Genomic DNA, 20276 nt, shown 5'->3' on the forward strand with positions numbered 1-20276 from the left:
TCATAGTCTAGGTGAAGCACCTGAGCCTTAGAGAGGCTAAACGATTTGCCTCTGTTTTCACAGACAGAGCAGGGATTCAACTTCAGGTTTGTTTGTCTCCAGAGACTGTGCTCTCAACCCCTAATATTGTTTAAGCAAAGGATTTCTTAAACAGAAGTTCCCTGTATAACTCATAGGGGTGGGAATATTAATTGTAGATGTGGGCAATACTTGATTAGGCTCAAGGATAGCCTGATTCCGCATTCTAACATGGTTGGAAATGGGACCATTCCAGACAAGTTGCATCTCTGATCTCTCTGGATAGAATTTGTTATTGCTTCAGAGTGCAATTCTCATCTCCTCTCTGATTGGCCAGCATGTTTGCAGCAAGGTATCATACCTATGCACACATCTGCTCAGCCATCTGTAGTGTAAAATGTTGTCAATCATTCTTACCTCAGGGAAACCACATGATTTTAGTTTCGGAAAATTACTGTCCTGTAGAAGGATAAAGCAGGATGCCAGTGGTAAAGATATTTTAACAGCATGTCTTCCTTTAGATGGATTCCTGGATGTACGGATTGTAGCTATAGGATTTTAAAGTGCATGAATAATTTCCCAGCCTGTGGAAGCAGTTCATTTCATGCCTACTGGATCACTAGGTCATAAGTTTTCTTTCCCAGGACAGATCATATTGTCAAGTCTGACAGTCAAGGTTCTCAGGCCAAGTGAAACCAAAGTGTCACTGGGGTCTAATAAATTGTTCAAACCAGCTTTTGGTCACTCTGTGAGTTCTCTGTCTGTTTTTGGTAGTTGTGATTGTGGTAGAGAATGGGGGGTGGTGAAAAGGGGTATAGTGAGCCCTAACTCTGTAGTAATTCAATGGTTTCTCAGAAAGGCCACCAGTTTAGTGAGCTGGTAAATATGCTAGTTGGTGACTTATTCTTTCAAAAGACTTGAAACTGTGACACCTATCATCTCCACACCACCTCTCCTGTTACTGTTACCGAGCCCCATGCACTTTGAACAACTTTAGCTTCCATAGACATTCAATCAGCACTGACCTTCAGATTTTGAGTCCTATATCACAAAGGTTGAGGGTAAGTGTCCATAGGGACAGTTTCTTTTAACTTCCAGTGATGACTCTCAAAACTGAAGGCCCTGGACAGGGTCAGGAGACCTAGGGCTCCTTCCCGTTCCGGATTTGCAGTTCGGGCTCATTTGGATGTATTTTCATTATTTCCTGCTACCTTTGTCGACAGAATTCACAGCTTGTGGTTATATAAATGGAAACTGCTTCTGGTGACATGATGTGACCTTCCTCCTCAAAATTGGCCCTTTTCCCAGTCTCAATGAATGGGGCTGTCATCTGCCCAGTGGCTCAAGCCAGAAACCTAGGAGCTATTCTGATACCTTCTTCTCCCCCGGCTATATTCAATCCATCACCATGTCCTTCTATTTAGTTCTGGAATACCCTCTTCAGTGGCCTCCCCTGCCCCCTCTTGTTCCCGGCTTCAATCAGTATTCTCCACCCTGTAGCCAGAGTGATATTCTCAAAAGTTATCTATTAATGTATTAATTCACCTCATAAATATATTTTTAGTGCCTACTATGTGTAAGAAATATAGTGGGGAATAAGATAGATAAAGTTCTTCTCTCACGAAAATGCAAAACAAATTGTGTCAAGCTCCCCAACTCTCCCTCCCCGACTCCCCACCACTTCATGTTAAAACACTTCAATAGATTTCTAGCTGTTCTTAGGTTAAAAACCAAAATATTTCCAATGGACTTCATAATCAGGTCCCCAACCCTCTAGCCTCACCTTTTGTCAATATTCACTTCACTCTAACCACCCAGCCTTGTCTCTCTTCCTTAATTGTGCCATCTGCCCTGCCAGTTTAGGGACTTTGCAAATGCTGTCCTTTTTGCTCAGAATACTTTCAGCCTCTGCCATGCATCATCAGTCCTTAGATCTCAGTTTAAATGTCTCTTCCAAAGGGAAGCCTTCCCAGATCCACAGGATTGGGCCACATCCTTGAATTCTATGCTTTCATGGTGCCATAAAATTTCTTACATGGCAGCCATCACAGTTATCCTTGGTCTGTTCAAATTGTCTGCCTCTTCTTGAGTGAGCTTTGGGAGGTTGTAGGAGTCCAAGAATTTATCCATTTCCTCTAGGTTATCCATTCTGTTGGCATATAGTTTTTTGTAGTATTCTCTTATAATCTGTTGTATTTCTGCCGAGTCTGTTGTTATTTCTCCTCGCTCATTTCTGATTTTGTTTATTTGAGCTTTCTCCCTTTTTTTCTTTGTAAGTCTGGCTAGTGGTTTGTCAATTTTATTTATCTTCTCAAAAAACCAGCTCTTTGTCTCATTGATCCTTTCTACTGCCTTTTTCGTTTCAATAGTATTTATTTCTGCTCTGATTTTTATTATTTCTCTCCTTCTGCTGACTTTGGGCTTCATTTGTTCTTTTTTCTCTAGTTCAGTTAGGTGTGCTTTAAGGTTGTTTATTTGGGATTTTTCTTGTTTGTGAAGATGTGCCTGTATTGCGATGAATTTTCCTCTTAATACAGCTTTTGCTGTATCCCATATGAGTTGGTATGGCATGCTATCATTTTCATTTGTTTCCAGGTATTTTTTTTATTTCTTCTTTAATTTCTTCAATGATCCATTGCTTGTTCAGTAGTGTGTTGTTTAGTCTCCACATCTTTGTGCCTTTCTCAGCTTTTTTCTTGTAATTAATTTCTAGCCTTATAGCACTATGATCTGAGAAGATGCTTGTTATTATTTCAATTTTTTTAAATTTGTAGAGGCTTGCCTTGTTTCCCAACATATGGTCTATTAGAGAATGTTCCATGTGCACTTGAGAAGAATGTGTATTCAGCTCCTTCAGGGTGGAGTGATCTATATATGTCTATTAAGTCCAATTGTTTTAGTTTTTCATTCAGCTCCACTATTTCCTTGTTGATTTTCTGTCTGGATGATCTGTCCATTGATGTGAGTGGGGTGTTGAGGTCCCCTACTATTATTGTGTTGTTTTTAACATCTTCCTTTAGGTCTGTTAATAGTTGCTTTATGAATCTTGGTGCTCCTTTCTTGGGTGCATAGATATTTATAAGCGTTATTTCTTCTTGATGAAGTGTCCCTTTGATCATTATATATTGTCCCTCTGTGTCTCTCTTTACCTGTCTTATTTTGAAATCCACTTGGTCTGATATAAGAATTGCAACACCTGCCTTTTTTTCCTTGCTATTTGCTTGAAGTATTGTCCTCCACCCCTTCACCCTGAGTCTGCATCACAGTTATCCTTGGGATTAGTTGACTAATGACTTAACCTCTACAAGTCTTTAAGCTCCATGAGGTTTTTGTTCATCATTTGTAACCCCAGAGGCCAGCATGCTTCATGGGTAGTAAGTGCTCAAAATGGTGTTTTCTAAATAAATCATTGTTTGAACAAATGGACAAAATGGGTCTTACAGAGTAGATCTTCATTTTCTACTCCAGTCTTGGGTTGGCCGCATGTGTTTGAGAGCACAGATTTATGCAATGAACATGCCTAATAAGCAATTCCATCTCCTCTAATTATTAGTAAGTTATTCACCCTCTGAGGGCCTCAGTTTTGGTACCAATACCATAAGATTGTTGTAAGGATTAAATGGAACAATGACCAAAACCACTCAGCATAGTGACTGGCATGTGATAAGGACTCAAATGATAGTCAAAATAATAGCAATAAAATCATGGCCTCTAGCTGCACTGATAAAGTAGTAGTACTTTGTCTTCCTGCTATCAGTGACCTGTGTGTAAATGAAATGTCCCTTGGGGGAGAAGGGCTTCAGAAACCCAAGTGACATTCTTCTTGGTATTTTGGACTCAACTTCCATTTAGAAAGATTAGCTATTGGGGCAGAGATGGCTCTTGTCCTCCAGCATCCATCCTCTCCTTCTGCTGTAATAACAGAATTGTTAAGGACGTACACTTCCCAGAAGAAAGTCAATTTCCCAGCCTTCCTTGCACCTGGGTGTGTCTGTTTGATTAAGTCCTGGCTGGTGGGATAATCTTTGTGGCAGTTCTGGGAACATTCTCCAAGATACAGCTGGTGTATACCCCTTGTCCCCTTGCCCTTTTTATTATTTTCCCTTTCCTTCTACCTTTTAGTTTGAGTGCTGGAATGATGGCTGGACCCAGAGCTGCCATCGTGGACTATAAGGTGACCTTGGGAATGGAGGCCATGGCAGGCAGAGCTACAAGGTACAGCCTAGATTCCCAAGGCCTTTTTAGGTTAAAAACCTGCTCTGCGGAGCAGAGTCATCACATAGCTCTGGGCTGTCTCTCCTCCAACTTTCAAATGAGAGAGGAACAAATTTCTGTCTTGTTCAGGCCACTGTCATACGAAGTTTTCTTCACAGTCCAAACTTAATCTTAGCCAAGACAGTTCTGTACTATACAAGACATGAAAGGAGCAGGAATCTCCTTGCCTTCTTCCCAAGCTCTGTGAGGTAGTGGTTCTGACACCTGTTTTCCTCTGAGACTCATGGGCACAATGCAATGATCAGGCTTCAGTTCTATAGAGGCCAAAAGGGTCTTGTTAAGGGTCTTTTCCATAGCCAGGCCCGAGTCAGAGTCCCAGTATACCATTTGGCTGTTCAGTCAATCATTCAGACATCAAATAATTGTCCATTTGTCACCATGGGGCAGTCACTGTTCTAGGTTCTTGGGGTACATCAATAAGCAAAGCAACTGAACTGAGTGTGTTCAGATCGATTTTTCTCATTTCCGAGTGCTACTCTGCTCTCTGCAGGGGAGACAAGTCATGTTTCTAGTTGTTATTTCAACCTCAATATCCTTTTGGTTTTAGGGGAAATTCTGTATTTGGTGGGGAGACCTACAGTTAACATAGACATTTTCTTTAGTTTCCAAAGTTTGTGAAGACAAACAAAAAATGCTCCTTTGTAACATTTTACGGTCAGAAATTTGCACGTCATAGGTTGAGAGGAAGCTTAGGTCATAGGTCATAGATCCTTGTATCATCTCATCCGGACAGGCCCTTCTTCCTCCAGCCTTTACAGAAGGCAGACCCACAACTCTGGAGTATAGAGATGGAGAGGACATGTTGTTACAGCCAAGGTGGCGGGCTACCACTCCTAGGTGGCTCATCAAGGACACACAAGCAACATGGTTTTCCCTCCTTCACGTTTAAGTCTTGGTCTCCTCTTGATGACCTTGGGGAGAATGTCCACAAAGGAGGACCACTGCTTCCTCTTGCTTAGCCACTGCGACTCCACACCAGCCCCAAAGAGGCCATGCTTCTTTCAACATCTTGGTACTTAAGGTTAATCTAGGCAACCTGCTATTCTTTTTCTTTCTAATGGAACCAAACTTTCTCCTCTCTTGACATCCTCAATTGTAGTTTATCTAGTGACTAGAATTCAAGTTGGCTGTACAATAACCTCAAATATTTCTTTATTCTCAAAGATTTCTTTTCTAATTCAAGCACGTACTACAACTTGTTTTTCCTTGCCTCAGAGAAAGTTTATATCAGGGGGTTTCCGTTCTGTTTTTCAGAAGTGTAAACTGTTGAGAAGAATAGCATTGCTGGAGAGAGAAAGGCTGTATGATTATGCACTGGACTTTGACTATACCCCCCAAAATGGCAGCACTCCGGCAGATAGGCCCATAGAGTACCAGAAAACATAGCCCCATGGAGCTCCCAGGAGGCTGAGGCCAAGCCTCCCAGGTCGTGGAGCAGCACAGAAGCAGCAGACCAGGGGACCTGATGCACCCACATGCACAGGTGCAGGATAATTTAGAAGTGACTTCTGTGGAGAGATGAGCAGTGACAAGAGGCCTCACCAATGTTGGGCACCCTCTATGATGTTAAGACCGGCGCAGGGTTAGAGAGTATGTGTGTGGGAAGCCCCAAGAGTGAGCCCAGTTGGATGGGAGCTTGCAGTTGAAATTAAGGTGAACTATAGAAAACCAAAGCATGTCATATATTGCACAGCTGTCTTTGTGCCCTGGACTCAGAACTGGCTCTGCTGCTTACCGGCTGTGTGACTGGACAAATTAGTTAATAATCATAACCGTGTCTCAGTTGTCTCAGCTGTACAATGGGGCAGTTGTAGCATTTACCTCATATCTCTGTTGTGAGAATCAAATTGTTTAGTCTGTATAGTGCTTGGCACTTAGTAAGCATTCTATGTGTTAGTAGTTGTTAAGATCACCTGTTTAGGGAAGATATGCTTTTGTCTATTGGTTATATTCTTGTTTATAGATTTTTCTTTAACTCTGAGAGGAAAATATTTCAGAAATAAATGTAAAGCTATAGTATTAGGAAAACGCTGATGACTGAAAAACAGTAAGGACTGAAATAATGATTTTGGACGTGACTTAAAGAAAACTTAAGAATTGGTATTGAGTTTATAGAAATTTGACATTTTCTGAGAAACACTTTATCTGGTATGGTAAGGAGCACCTGTAGTAAACAGTCCCATGTGTTGTACCATCCACTTTTGTTTAATTTACGGCCAACATTGCAGAAGCTGCTCGCTCCTCCTCTTGGAAACCAACTCCGGAAACACCCCCTCATGACCCCGTGTTCCATGAACCCCCTTCCTTCTGGTCTTGGGGATTTTTAATCAGAACCTAATGTCTGTGCTTGAGTAGTACAAAATAAACACCAACAAATCCTTGTGGCTTGATTGATTATTCCTGAAACCTCTAATGTAGTCAGGAGAACACTTCAATTATGTTCTGCACTTGGGTTCAATGCTTACGAAGTCTAGTTCATGACTTGTAAACTCTCGTTTCCTATTTAGATTCTTAGTCTGATGCACTGGGGCAGAGCATCTCAAACTTTAAATTGCACACAAACCATCTGGGGGTCTTGTTAAAATGCAGGTTCTGATGCAGTAAGACTGGGGTTGGCTTGAGATTCTGCATTTCTGACAAGCCCCCGGGTGATGCCGATGCTGCTGATCAAGGACCGCATTTTGAGCAGCCAGGGCCTAGGTTCTGACCAGAGAAATGGATCAATGGTTGTGCTGTGAGGGACTGGGACCTGTTACCAAGGGGACTTGCTGATTCTCCTTTCCACGGAGAACTTGGCGTTGGGTATGAAACAACCTGAAGGAAATCTTTCAGACAGTTTTCTCCAGAAGCTGGACTGACTAAATGACCTCTGATAGTTACTCCCCTCTCTGAAGTTTTGTGACCAGATTACAGACAACTGTGTCGTGTGATATTTGATTCTATAACCACTCATGTGTCCACACGGTACACAGCATTCTGCTGGGTTGTTGAACAAATTTTAAATCAATAGATTTCCAATATTCCAACACTTTTTAAGTTTTTCTGTGAGTTCACTGAAATATTAACTGGCTGAGTGGAAGGTAAAAGCCCTGTAATATTTTTCTTTATGATTTTATTTAACGTTACTCTATAGTATTGGGTAAAATATGTTTTTAGATGTAAAATACGCATGTCGTAAAAATAGTAATGTGTATCTATTTGTTAGGATTGTAATTGACATAGAGGCAAAATGTTCAAAGAGTAGACTTTTGAAAGTATCAAACAGAAAATCATATAACGTATACAAGTATACCATAGAATTAATAATTGGGCGATAGATAGCTGGTTGCTTTAAGCTACTTCTCTTAACACCCCAAATTAGATATCTTATGCTCTCCTACCCTAATTTATCAAGAATCACAGCACTGCAAAGAGCTGATACAAAGGAATTCCAGTTTTCATAATCAATGAATATTGATGATGGAGGGGTATGGTGGGATGGGAAGAGAGTTACCAAAGAATAAATCCTTTTCCTCCTTAGGAGTTTCAAATCATGTTGGAGAGACCACTTGCCCAGATGAAACTATTAGCGAACAATTCAAGATACTGTAATACAGTGCCTCTCAAACTTTGGTCGGTATCAGAATCACCTGGGGAAATTAGCAGAGATACAAGAGGACCAGGGCCCTACTCCACTTCAACAAGTGGTTTTCATTAGCTCTCCAGGTGAGATTCTGATAGCCACCAGACTGTAAACCAATGATGTAGCAAATGCTTAGTTGTTAATTTCTAAGGCAATTGAGATTCCAAAGGAGAGACGGGCTGGGATAATGGGAGAAGGCTTCGCCTAGAAGGTGTGGTGTATGGGGAGACTTGTAGTGAGTGTGAAGACGGATAGGGAGTCAAGGAAGGCTTTGGAGAGGATGCGTCATGAGTATAGAGTTGATGGAACTGTAGGGATGAGATGAAGAGAAGGGATGAGGTGAGGCATACCATTCAGGGAACAGCATGGGGAAGGCATGGAAGCAGAAGTGTAAATGGATGGAACTTGTTGGGGAAAGTGTAAATAGACGGAAATGTCTGGAGGACAGGGTGCGAGCAAGGAAGGGGATGAGTTGGGCCAGAGAGTGAAGGGCATGATGTGTAAGCTCAGACACTTGGACTTCATCCTGGCTGATGTGGAGTCATTGCAAACTTTTATGCAGAGGAATGACATGATTAAACGTGCAAGTTAGAAAGATTGCTGGGTCATTTTGTGGCTATAAATAGGGAGCCAGGTTAATAAGCTGTGGATATTCCTTGGGCAAGAAAGGATGAAATCCTGAACAAAGGCTGTGCGAACAGAGAGGATGGGAGTGGGATAAAAAGGAGTCAGCACAGTACAATGGGAAAGATGCACAGGCTCTCAAATCAAACAGACCTGAGTTAAAGTCCTATTCTTGTAAAAATTAGCTGTGTGACATTGGACAAGTTACTGAACCCCTCTGAAGCTATTTCCTCATATTTAAAATGGGTATGGTAATCACCACAACATTCCTAGAATGAAGGAAATCATGAGACAATGTATGTAAAAGACCCAACACAGTGACCAGTGTGTAGAGGGGGTTCAGCAAATGGAATCCATTATTATTATAAAGAATACACATTGGGGCTCATTGATGGGAATGGGGCATAAATGAGACAGAAGTGGTTCAGCTTCCTGCTTTTCACCTTGGATACAGTCTAGACTAGATTTGTTCCTAGCCCTTGGATATTAATCTCTATAGCCTCCTATGGATTTAGGAGATATTCGAGTTTTTAAATTTAAGTCCCATATTGACCTCTCTAGACCTGATCTCTGATTTGAGCTCCATTTTAAGCTATTTATTGAACACTAACTCTATCCAAGCCTGAGTGTTTTATACGTGAGATTTGGTTTAATCCTGATTATACAATATGTATCTCCTCATTTGATTCCTATCATAAACCGCCTTGTTCTTCTGGTTGTCTTGTTATGTGTGTCTGCCCAACAGCTCGTAGAGAATCTTTTATAGCTCTGAGAAAATTTCCCTCATCTGTAGCCTAATTTCTTGACCAAATGCTTGCTGATCTTCTTATAACTTAACCCAATTCTAAATCAGAGGAAACAAGAGAGAGATGAAGGAATGGGGGTGGAAAGTATGTTAAGCTGCCATAAACGTCTCAGCTAAATGCCTCATGTGATTCTTTAGAAATACAGGTATTCAAGTAACTGCAAACAATTCCTTTCCTTCTCTTCCCCTCTCCTGATTTCTCTTAATTCCAAAAGCAAGAGACATGCGTTAAGTATTTTATTCAAGGTTAAAGTGATATTATGTTTTAAAAATGTGTTCTTTGCTTCCCATTTACAGAAATCACAGCAGTGAATGATTGTAGACAATGAAATGAATTGCAGGGATTTCAATGGATTGCAAAGTTGGAAAAAATTCATTAACATCTCCTTTATCCTGTAAAAATTCATGTTTAAAGTCACTGGAGAATTTAAGGGGAAAGAAAAAAACTTTGGGGGAAAACCTATTGATTTTTGCTTAATAATACGAGAGAAATGAGAGTAGATTGCCAGGTACCAGTTTATCTGGCAATTATGAAGGAATAAAAAAAAAAAATCACACCAGCACAACATTGAAACGTATCCTGTGGCTGTTGTTGATTCATAAATGCAAATTCAAATCAAAACTATTAGAAAATGCGATTACTTCATGACAGTTTTTCCACACATATTAAACAAACACACAGCATTTGACTTAGCTTAGAAAGCTTTGTTTTAAAGCAGCTTCTGGCCTTGCTATAGTAACTCTTGCTTTTTACCCAATTTTCCAGCTGGATTATTGCTTTTAAAATTGAAAAATATATTATATGATTTACGCATTAGTCAGGTTTAGGCAGAAACATGTACAACAGACTTTTAGGGCCACAGCTTTCTTCTGACAAAAATCTTAGAGGTAATTGCGGGATTTTGCCACTGTTTTTCTGTGAAATTGGGTTTTTAATAAGGGCATTTTTATTTGATGGGTTATGCAAGTTTTTTGGAAGTTATGCAGGAGAAAAAGAGAAAATGTGATATGGGATACTCGCCCAAAAATGCGCACACTAGCCTGATTGAGGAAGTCAGTGGAGAGCATAAGCAAACATGGGTCATACACATGGTGTCGGTCTAATATATAGAAAGGTTAATGTTTTATCCACCCGCAATGCTGTCAGTTTGGTCTATTCAGTGTTTAGAGTTTAACAGAACAAAGAAAAAGAAAACATAGGCATTTCAATGCAAACAATAAATTAATCCAAGTATTTGACCAGCTTTTAAAAATAAGCTGTCCAGTGAAAATAAGCAATTTGGATGCACTCTGTAGACGAAATTTAAATAAATTCTTCAGGTTTATGTAATGAGAAAACTAGGTTAAATGTGTCAGTTTAATTTCTTTTCTTTACCCATATCTCCCCCATTGATCGCCTTAACTGCTAAGCTGACTTTCTGTTATATATAAAAGTATGATGAAACTTGAAATACATACTTGCTTCTCTTGAGGAAGTCACTTGGAGTTGATGAGATTCGGATCTAGTATTCAGTGTTTTCCTAATTCAAACTCTCTTGTTTGGAATTTAGACCTTTTATTACCTAATTAGACAAATAGCAGATTTTTCCTTTTTTTCTAGATTGTAGACTATTGTGGTTCCTTAGTGTCAAGTAGCTCAGACATTTGACGCAATGACTGTCGCAGTCTTGGAAAACTTGGAGCTTAGGAAAAGTAGTCTCTAAGCGCACGAGAATTAGAATCTGGGTGATGCTATCTGCAGACAGCAGATCTGAACTCCTGGTACCATCCCTCCCCACTCCCCTTTTTTTTTCTGTTAAGAAGGAAATGAAGACTATCTTTCATAGCAGCTGGAGAAATGATTAAGGTTCAGGACAGCGGTTGGACTAGAAGCCTTGTACAGAGATCTTGCATAGAGATACTTAGCACGTCCTGAGGATGTGACTAGTCATTCCTAACTTCCTAAATGGATTTCATGCCTTATTAAAAAAATTCTGCTTTGTTGTTAAGAAGAGTATTCAAGATCTGGTGGCCCTTGTCGTGTTCTCACCCTGCATTTCGATAAAGCTCTGAAGTGTGATGTGACAGGAGGAGACGGGAAGATTGGGTGATGAGGCAAAGGCATGGTGCAGTTGCTCAGGGTCCAAACCATAATTCAAGTAGACAAGCCTTAGTGTAGGAGAGCAGGGAAAATCTTCAATCAGACTCTTCGCTTTGAGATTTCAGTAGCGCACTGTATGATTGTGGGATGGGATGCCTACTGAGGAGGAATGCTTTTTTAAGCCAGAGATGATTCCAGCTACTACTCAAAATATTTAAATTATGAAACACTTCAAACATAATACAAACCTGTAGAAAGTTACATAGATATCACATACCCATCACTGAGATTACATGGATTTTTTTTGCCAAATTTCCTTAATACTTCTCATTCTTTTAAAGCAAGTGCATTTTATACATATGACTAAAGCCCAGCCATCCCCCTCCTCTCTTCCCAGAGTTGGCCTCTCTCCTGAGTTTACATGCTATTTTATATTTATTATATATGCATCCTTAAAACAATATTTGCTTTACTTTACATGTTTTTAAAAACTGACATAAACAGCATCACATTATATATATCTTTTTTGCAATTTGCTTTTTTTCCTTTTAATATTATTTAAAAGATTTATCTATATATATACTGCAATCATTTAAATAGCCATGCAATATCCCATTATATAATGCCAGTTTATGAATTTTTTTAATGAGGGTCAGGTGAATTAATTTCTTCCTTCATTTACTTAACAAATTTTACTATGTATCAGAGATTTTTTAAGGGATGAGGGCTATAGCAGTGAACAAAAGGAAACAATTCTGTTTCCTTTTCCACTGATGAGGGAAAGACAGAATATAAAGTAATACATGTATCTGTGTGTGTGTGTGTATATATACATACATGTAACGCGTGTGTATGTATTTATATATGCATACATGTACATATATGTGTATAGGTATATATATACATGCATATATATATACACATATGTATGTGTTAGATGCCGTTAAGTGCACTATGGAAAAAAATTTCCAGGAAGGGTGCCAAGATCTGTTGAAGGGCGATGCTTGTAATTTTAAATAGAATGATCAGTGAAGACCTCCCTTAGGAGGTGACATTTCAGCAAAGACTCAAAGCAGGTAAGAGTGTTAGCCATGCAGATATCTGGAGGAAGAAGATTCTAGGCAGAAGGCACAGCAAGTGCAAATGCCCTGGATGGCATTTTCCTAGCAGCAGCAAGGAGGCCAGTGTGGTTAGAGAGGAGTGAGTGTGAGAGAAAGTAGGAAGAGACAAGTCATAGGAGTGACAGGGCAAACAGACTGAGTCGTGCCTTGACAGCCACCCTAATGCCTCCAGATTTTTATTTTTGAGTGAAATGAGAATTCATTGGGAGATTTTAAGCAGAGGAATGACATAACGTATCTTCTGTTTTTACAGGATCACTTTAGCTGCTGTGTTGAGGAAGGACTGAAGGGGAGCAAGGGCAGAGCAGGAGACCATTAGGAGGCTATTGTCACAATGAAGGGGAAAGATAATGACTTGGCCCAAGATGATAGGGGTGGAGCTAGTGAAAAGTGCTCTGGCTCTGGAAACTTCTTTTGAAGATAGAGCCAAAAGCATTTGCTCACGGTTTGGGTTTGTGTTGCAAAAGAACAAAATGTCAAGAATGACGTCAGGTTTTTGGCCCAAGGATTTTTTTTTTCTCATTATATTATGTCCCTTTGTATCTCTAATAATTTGTTTTGCCTTAAAATCTATTATAAAATAAATTAATGCTGCTAGGTATTTGTTTTTTATTTTCAACCTTTCTGTGGCCTTTTTTACCTGCCTACAGCTGGATTTATTTTTTTAAATCCAGACTCAGATCTAAATTTTACTAGGTTAGTCTGTTTGCATTTACTATTATTAGTGTTATTTATTTCTATCACTTTATTTTGTGCCTTCTATAGATCATGTTTTTCTTTTGATTCTTTTTTTTTCCTCCCTAATTTCTACTGTATTGATGACTTTTATTTCTCTCTTTATTGTTTTGGAAGTTACATATTCAATATTTATTCTTTCAGTAGTTACCCTTACATTTGTACCACATCCTGCTTGACTTAACAAAGTCTACAGGTAATGTTTTTCTCTACTCCTCCCAAAATATATCAGGACAGAAAATGCTTGTATTCTCATCCCCTCTTCCATCTTGTATATTAACAGTTTTCAATATTTTATCTTTTTTTTTTAATAGGTATTAGATTTTATTTTTTTCCTTTTTCTCCCCAAAGCCCCCCTGGTACATAGCTGTACATTCTTCGTTGTGGGTCCTTCTAGTTGTGGCATGCGGGACGCAGCCCCAGCGTGGCTTGATGAGCAGTGCCATGTCCACGCCCAGGACTCGAACCAACGAAACACTGGGCTGCCTGCAGCAGAGTACATGAACTTAACCACTCGGCCACAGGGCCAGCCCCTCAATATTTTATCTTAAACTTTTCATAATAGACTTTTCCACATATTCTCAAAAGCATAGAGAAAAGTAGGATAAATCCCATGTATTCTTCACTCAGCTTCAGTAATTATCAGTATATTCCCATTCTGTTTCATCCATGTCTCTTCATTTCGCCCCATCTCTTTCATTTGTCATTAGATATTTTAAAGCAAACCCCAGCCATTATATCATTTTAGGTGTAAGTGATTGTATATGTTCTCCTAAAGGGCAATGGTCCAGTATTTTAGTTCTATCTTATTTGTATTCCCTCAGGTTAGTTAATGCTTTGCACAGGAACGTCTGTTGAGATTTACCCACACATCTACCAACTTTATTGCTCTTCTTTGCATTTTGCATCCTATTCATTCACTTTGGCTTTAGTTCCCTTCTTCCTAAACTACATTTCTTAGTATTTCTCACAGCAAAAGTGAATGGTTGTGACTCTTTGTGGATTTTCGGAGTCTTTGTCTCAAGTTTTTTTGTGTGTGTGCTCCCCACTGAGAAATATTTATCTGGAAATAAAATACTTTGTGACAGTATTTTTCATAACATTTTGAAGTTATTTCCCCATTGCTTTCTAACTTCTATAGTTGCTTTCATGAAATTAGCTATCAATCTAGTTGTTGTTGTTTCATGTTCTATCAATTCACTGCTGTGTGTGTAGCTATAGATTTTTACCTTATCTTGAGCTTCTTGAAGTGAAGAATTCATAGATGTTATCAATTCTGAAAAATTCTCAGCTATTATCTCTTTAAACATTGCCTCTCTCCTATTCTTTCAATTCTCCTGGAGACTCCCAGTTAAAATCTATTGGACTTTCTTAGTTGGTTTTCCATGATTTTTAACCTGTTTTTTATGATTTCCATCTCTGGGCTGCAGTAATTTTTTCAGATCTATCTTTCAGCTCCCTAATTTTCTTTTCAAGTGTAGATTTCATTTCTCAAAGCTCCATTTGATTTCTTTCCAGAAAGTTACTGATTAACTATTTATTTTCACAGTGTCGTACCTTTTGGGGTAGAGTGGTTAATTCCTTCTTTTATGACTTTAAAAACACACTATCTTTCAGTTATCTCATGGTCTCGCAGCTCTAACCTCTTATTTGTGTCTATCAACTCTTTCCCATGGTGGGTTTGTCCTCAAGTGATTGCGATTCAACTTAGGAGAGATTTATTTGTTGCTTTTGTTTTTTGGTGGAAATCTCCCCCTGGAGGCCAGGACATAGAAGAATTCCTTCAGAGCAGTTTTGCATTTCCTTTTGCTGTATGATCCAAGGGCATTACTGATCCAGGGCTGATTCTATGCTACTTTCTCAGTTTAAAGTCCCCACACCACAAAGGTAGAAGCAATTAAGATTGCAAAACTGTGCGACTTACAAATCTGAAGTTTAAATTTGCTGGGGAATAGTTTTCTTTCTTTTTTTCTTTATCTTGTTTCCAGAGTTAGACAAGTTTCCCTGTTGTCTTACTATGTAGATTTAAAATAAGTGAATGCCTAGAATTCCTAGACTGTTATCATATGTCATACGCTACAAAAGAAATTTATACTTATTGCCATAAATATGGAAAGCCTAGAAAATACACAAAGAAGAAAGCAAAAATTTCGCATTATCTTACCGCCAGATGACTCCTTTAACGTTTTGATATTCTTAAAGTTCTATTTTTCATATGCATAAACATTTTTTCAAAAAATAAAATTAGACCATATACTAAACTTTATTTTATAACCATTTTTTACTTAAAAATAATTATAAAACCTTTACATGTCTTTAAATATTTTTCTACAAGTTTTCAACTTGATGATTTTGCTCTCCCAGGGGACATTTGGCAATGTCTGGGGACATTTTTGACTGTCATGAATGAGGGGTGCTACTGGCACTGGGTAGAGAGAGGCTGGGGATGCTGCTAAATATCCTACAATACGCAGGACAGCTACCCACCCCCCAAAAAGAATTATGCAACCATAAATTTCAATGGAAACTTCTACAACCTCATTTTAATGGGTACTAACACAATTGTCCTTCTAATGTCCTTTATTCTGGTCATCAAGGTTCATAGTCATTAAAAACTTTTGGAGTCTTATTGTTCGTATTGTCCCTTATGCAATAACACATGTTGCCTTGAATTATTAGTCCTCTGATCTTTATGATACCCAACTAGTGTGTGTGCTCTCTACTGAGCTGCTTCTCTGTGCTCTGTTTTGTTACTGACTAATAGGCCCTCAATCGTTGTCTGAGGATAATGGAGAAGATGACCAGCCGTACTAAATAATGAGAATGAAAGATCCCTCTGTAGGTAGGCTATGTAGCCTGTTGGAACATGCTTGGACCTGTCTTCAAATTGAAGCTCTGTTCCTTAGCAATCTTGTGCCCTGGATTTATGTTTTTCTACCCTGGATTTCAATACATGCAAAATAGGCATAATAATACTTAACTTGCAAGTTTTGTCAGAATTTGAGAGCACATGGGTAAAATACCTTGTTATAGTAGGAAAAAACAGTTATTATAGTGATAGAACATGTGTCTTTTTGGGTACCCATATATGGAATATCTTGACTAAGATTTAGCTTCCAGTGGGCCAGTAAAAGACAGACATTACTGAGCCAGACTCTACTAGGGTATAAAACAGTTCCTTTGGAGTCAGTTAGGTTCTTCAAGGAATTGTAGTCCCACTGTCAGTCAACGGGGGCACCATTCAGTGCACTGGAGCAGTAATTGAGAAGCAGCCTGAAAGCAGTACTGAGCATTACATAGCAGCATGTCACAGGATTTGAAATTGTCAAGCAGGATATCTTTGTGATAAATCACTTAACAGGGCTGGCCTTGGGCAATATTGCCAAATAGGCAGAGTTGGTCTTTGTTTCGCTCCCTGCACACCACTCGCTGCCAAGCTCTGCAGCCACCCCAGGGCAGAAGTCTTGCACCTTGTTCCTGGAGAACGTTGTTCTTTGCCACCTGTCACAGTAGAAACATCAGCTGATAAGAATTCTCTCTTCCCGTCAGCCAACACAGGCCCCTCTTGTAGATGCATTTTAATAGAAGTCTGCTAAAGACCAAAACCTCTTTAGAACTCAAAGGAAAGGGTCTTTAGGGGGCATTACAGGTAATTGGGGAGACAGTAAGAGGTGGGGGACCCTTTCCAGCACCTCCAAAATTCTATTTAAATAAATATGGCTGATTAGGCTTTTGAGATTTATGTAGAGTTTTGAGGATCACCCGGAAGAGCTGTAGTGTACTTGCAGGTTCTACACGTTTATTTTAATTTACTGAGCATCTCTCGTGTCTGAGATTCTGGGCTTGTCACTTTTGCATACATTAGCACCTCAGCGAAGGCTCATATTTATCCTCTGACGCAAATAATCTCATACAGAGATGAAGTCTAAGGAGATTGTATGAATGAACACACTTTCATATCATTCATATGAGAAGAGTCATCGGGTGTTCCCTACCAATCCTGAAACACACTGCTGTCATTTCTAGGGTAGATTTTTGTGGTGAACTAGGGACTTAGGACTTCTGTACATCTGTGTTCAAGGTCCCAAGGGATTCTGCCAAAACAAAGAGCCAAGGGTGGGAGAAGAGGGTATTATGATTCATTGCATGTATTTCCTATCATCTCTATTGTTGGCTAATGCTAGTCTAGTTCTGAAAAGTATGGGTCATAAATGTAGATGTATGTGTGCACGCACATGTATGAGTGTATGTATGTAGGGCATGTGTGGACATATCTATGAACTGGTTTTTGGAGAGTTCTAGCCAATTGAACACATTGACTTTCACAATGTTCCAAGTAGTTTTAGAAATAGTTAGCTTTGCCTAAGTATACATAGCATCTGGTCTATTTTTCTTTTCATCAATTGTATCTCTGTAATAGGTATACTTCCACTGCTTTCTGTTTCATGATGGGCTTCAGGACATGCTACCCCAAAATATGGCATCTGGCACATTGAATATTTTAAGCTGTATGAGTTTTAGAAAACGACAGAAGCAGGATGGTCATTCTGACCTTCCCTGTTTCCTTCTCTCCTGAAACAGGTCATAAAGTGCTCATGTGGGGCCGGCCCGGTGGCGCAGCGGTTAAATTTGCATGTTCTCAGTGGCCTGGGGTTCACCGGTTTGGATCCTGGGTGTGGACATGGCACCGTTTGGCAAAAGCCATGCTGTGGTAGGTGTCTCAAATATAAAGTAGAGGAAGATGGGCATGGATGTTAGCTCAGGGCCAGTCTTCCTCAGTAAAAAGAGGAGGATTGGCAGCAGTTAGCTCAGGGCTAATCTTCCTCAAAAAAAAAAAAAAAAAAAAACCCGCTCATGTGAGAGGTGCCCTCCTTACCCTCAGAGGAAAAGAGTATCGTTATCTCCAAAAAAAATCGGTGCCCAGAAGAATCCTAATAAACAGGGCTTGCTAAGTGTCCCCCAGTTCATTAAAATTACCTCATATTCCTTCACCTTTCGCATTCCTTGATGACTGTGCACTCCTCATTAAACGCAGCATAAAATACTCAAATCTAACTGTTTCTTCAGGTCTTCAGTTCCTTATGAAGCCTCCCGTGTCACATAAAATTATATTAAATAAATTTACATGTTTTTCTTCTGTTAATCTATCTTTATTAGTTTAATTTTCAGAACAAGCCAGGGACCCTAAGAGAGTCAAGGAAAACTTTTTTTCCCTAGACACTCAGTAAATTTCATTAGAGTTTGCAGGACTTCGTCTGAGGGACTTTGAAGAGACTTCTGGATAGATACAGTAGTCCCTCCTTGTCCACAGGGATACATTTCAAGACCTCCAGTGGATGCCCGAACCCCTATATACTATGTTTCTTCCTGTACATATATACCTAAGATAAAGTTTAATTGATGAATTAGGCACAGTAAGATATTAACAACAATAATAAAAACATTATAACAATGTACTGTAATAAAAGTTATGTGAATGTGATCTCTCTCAAACTATCTTATTGCGTTGTACTCACCCTTTGTCTTGTGATGAAGTGAGATGCTAGAACGCCTACGTGCCGAGATGAAGTAAGGGGAAGGATGTAGGCATTGTGGCGTAGCCTTAGGCTACCACTGACCATCTGACGATACTCAAGAGGACCGTCTGCTTCTGGACCGTGGTTGACCGCAGGTAACTAACACCGCGGAAAGCGAAACTGCAGGTAAAGGTATTATAGCACCCATTTCTGCCCGTCACACACTGCCTCGTGCTATTATACTGAGAAACAGCAGGAGTGTTGAAGTCATAAAATAGGATTTTAATCCTGAAACATACTGACTGTATGACCTTTCAGAATCCCATCTGTAAACTGGGGACCTTACTACCTGCCTCTCAGTAATGATGGTGAATTGGAAATAATATGTCTAAAGCACCTAAAACCATGCCAGGCACATAGTACGAGTTTGAAAAAAGGCTTATATCTGTTTGCATGTTCCTCTTATGAATAAACTATTATATGTTAAAAGCACTGAGCATAGTGTCTTGCATCTACTGCTCCATAATTATTTTTGAAAGCAGACACAAAAATTATATTTTGTTTATTTTCTGTCTACTCCATATATCCTTTCGTGGCATACAATAGACAACTGTGGATACTATTATTAAATACGAGAAATTCATAGAGCTCCACCAAGAAAGGCTGCTGCTTCTAGAACTTGTTCGTAATGCAATGTCACAAAAAGTCTCTCAATTAAAAATCCCTTTGTGTGTGTGTGTGCAATATTTGTGAAGAAAATATTTGGTGTTTACAAATTGATGTGCTTTAATATCTTGAAAATTGGAGCCATATTTTACAGTAGAGACTCTCAAATTTCATGAAAATTGTATGTGATAAGTTTCTTAATTTCTCTTAAGAATATTTTTGAACTTTTGGGTAATGTTTCTAAAGTTGGATAAAAGGTGACCTATAGAGGTGAAATGCATTTTTCTTTTTTCTGGGCTTAGAATGGGCTGTTTCCACATAGTAAGTGAAACAAGATCTTGACTGATGCAGTCTGTTTCAAAAAAACAGGTCAAGGTTTTCTGACATTGCTCTGAGAAAGAGGAATCAGCTGTCCTGAAAAAAAATTGAGATGTCAGTCTTCTCTCTTGTACATGGGAAAAATACAGGAAGTTTCTGTTTATTATCTCAAGATCTGAAGACTCCCAGACAGTGCAGGAAAACTCTGCTTTAGATGCTTCTAATGTCCCCGAGTCTTTCAGGAGGAACATAGAATTCTGAACTGCTATGTGAATAGGATGACATGCATTCTTGATTTTCACAGGGTCACTTTCATAGCTCAGTGCCTATAGGGCAGAATATAAAATAGGACCTGCATACCCTAGAACAGCTGTCCTTAAAATAGCATTCTGAATGTTCCAGGAAAAACTCTGTTTATGATGGAAATAAGACCTCTGGCAATGCTTACGAATAAAAGTAATTCAAATAGCACCAAATAAAATTTATCTCGCCGTGG

The 20276-nt window shown here is 39.2% G+C and overlaps 1 protein-coding gene across 1 annotated transcript in view; it reads left to right on the top strand.

Annotated features, from left to right (window-relative positions):
• PRIM2 (DNA primase subunit 2) overlaps positions 1-18776 on the top strand; it is a 425357-nt gene extending 406581 nt beyond the window's left edge. The window contains exon 15 of the mRNA XM_070245741.1: positions 17862-18776. Within this exon, the coding sequence (XP_070101842.1) occupies positions 17862-17868 (7 nt within the window). The 3' untranslated portion in view covers positions 17869-18776. The remainder of the gene's footprint in view (positions 1-17861) is intronic.
• The last annotated feature ends 1500 nt before the right edge of the window (positions 18777-20276 follow it).

Source organism: Equus caballus, chromosome 20 (assembly GCF_041296265.1).
Source record: "Equus caballus isolate H_3958 breed thoroughbred chromosome 20, TB-T2T, whole genome shotgun sequence".
Lineage (NCBI taxonomy): Eukaryota > Metazoa > Chordata > Mammalia > Perissodactyla > Equidae > Equus > Equus caballus.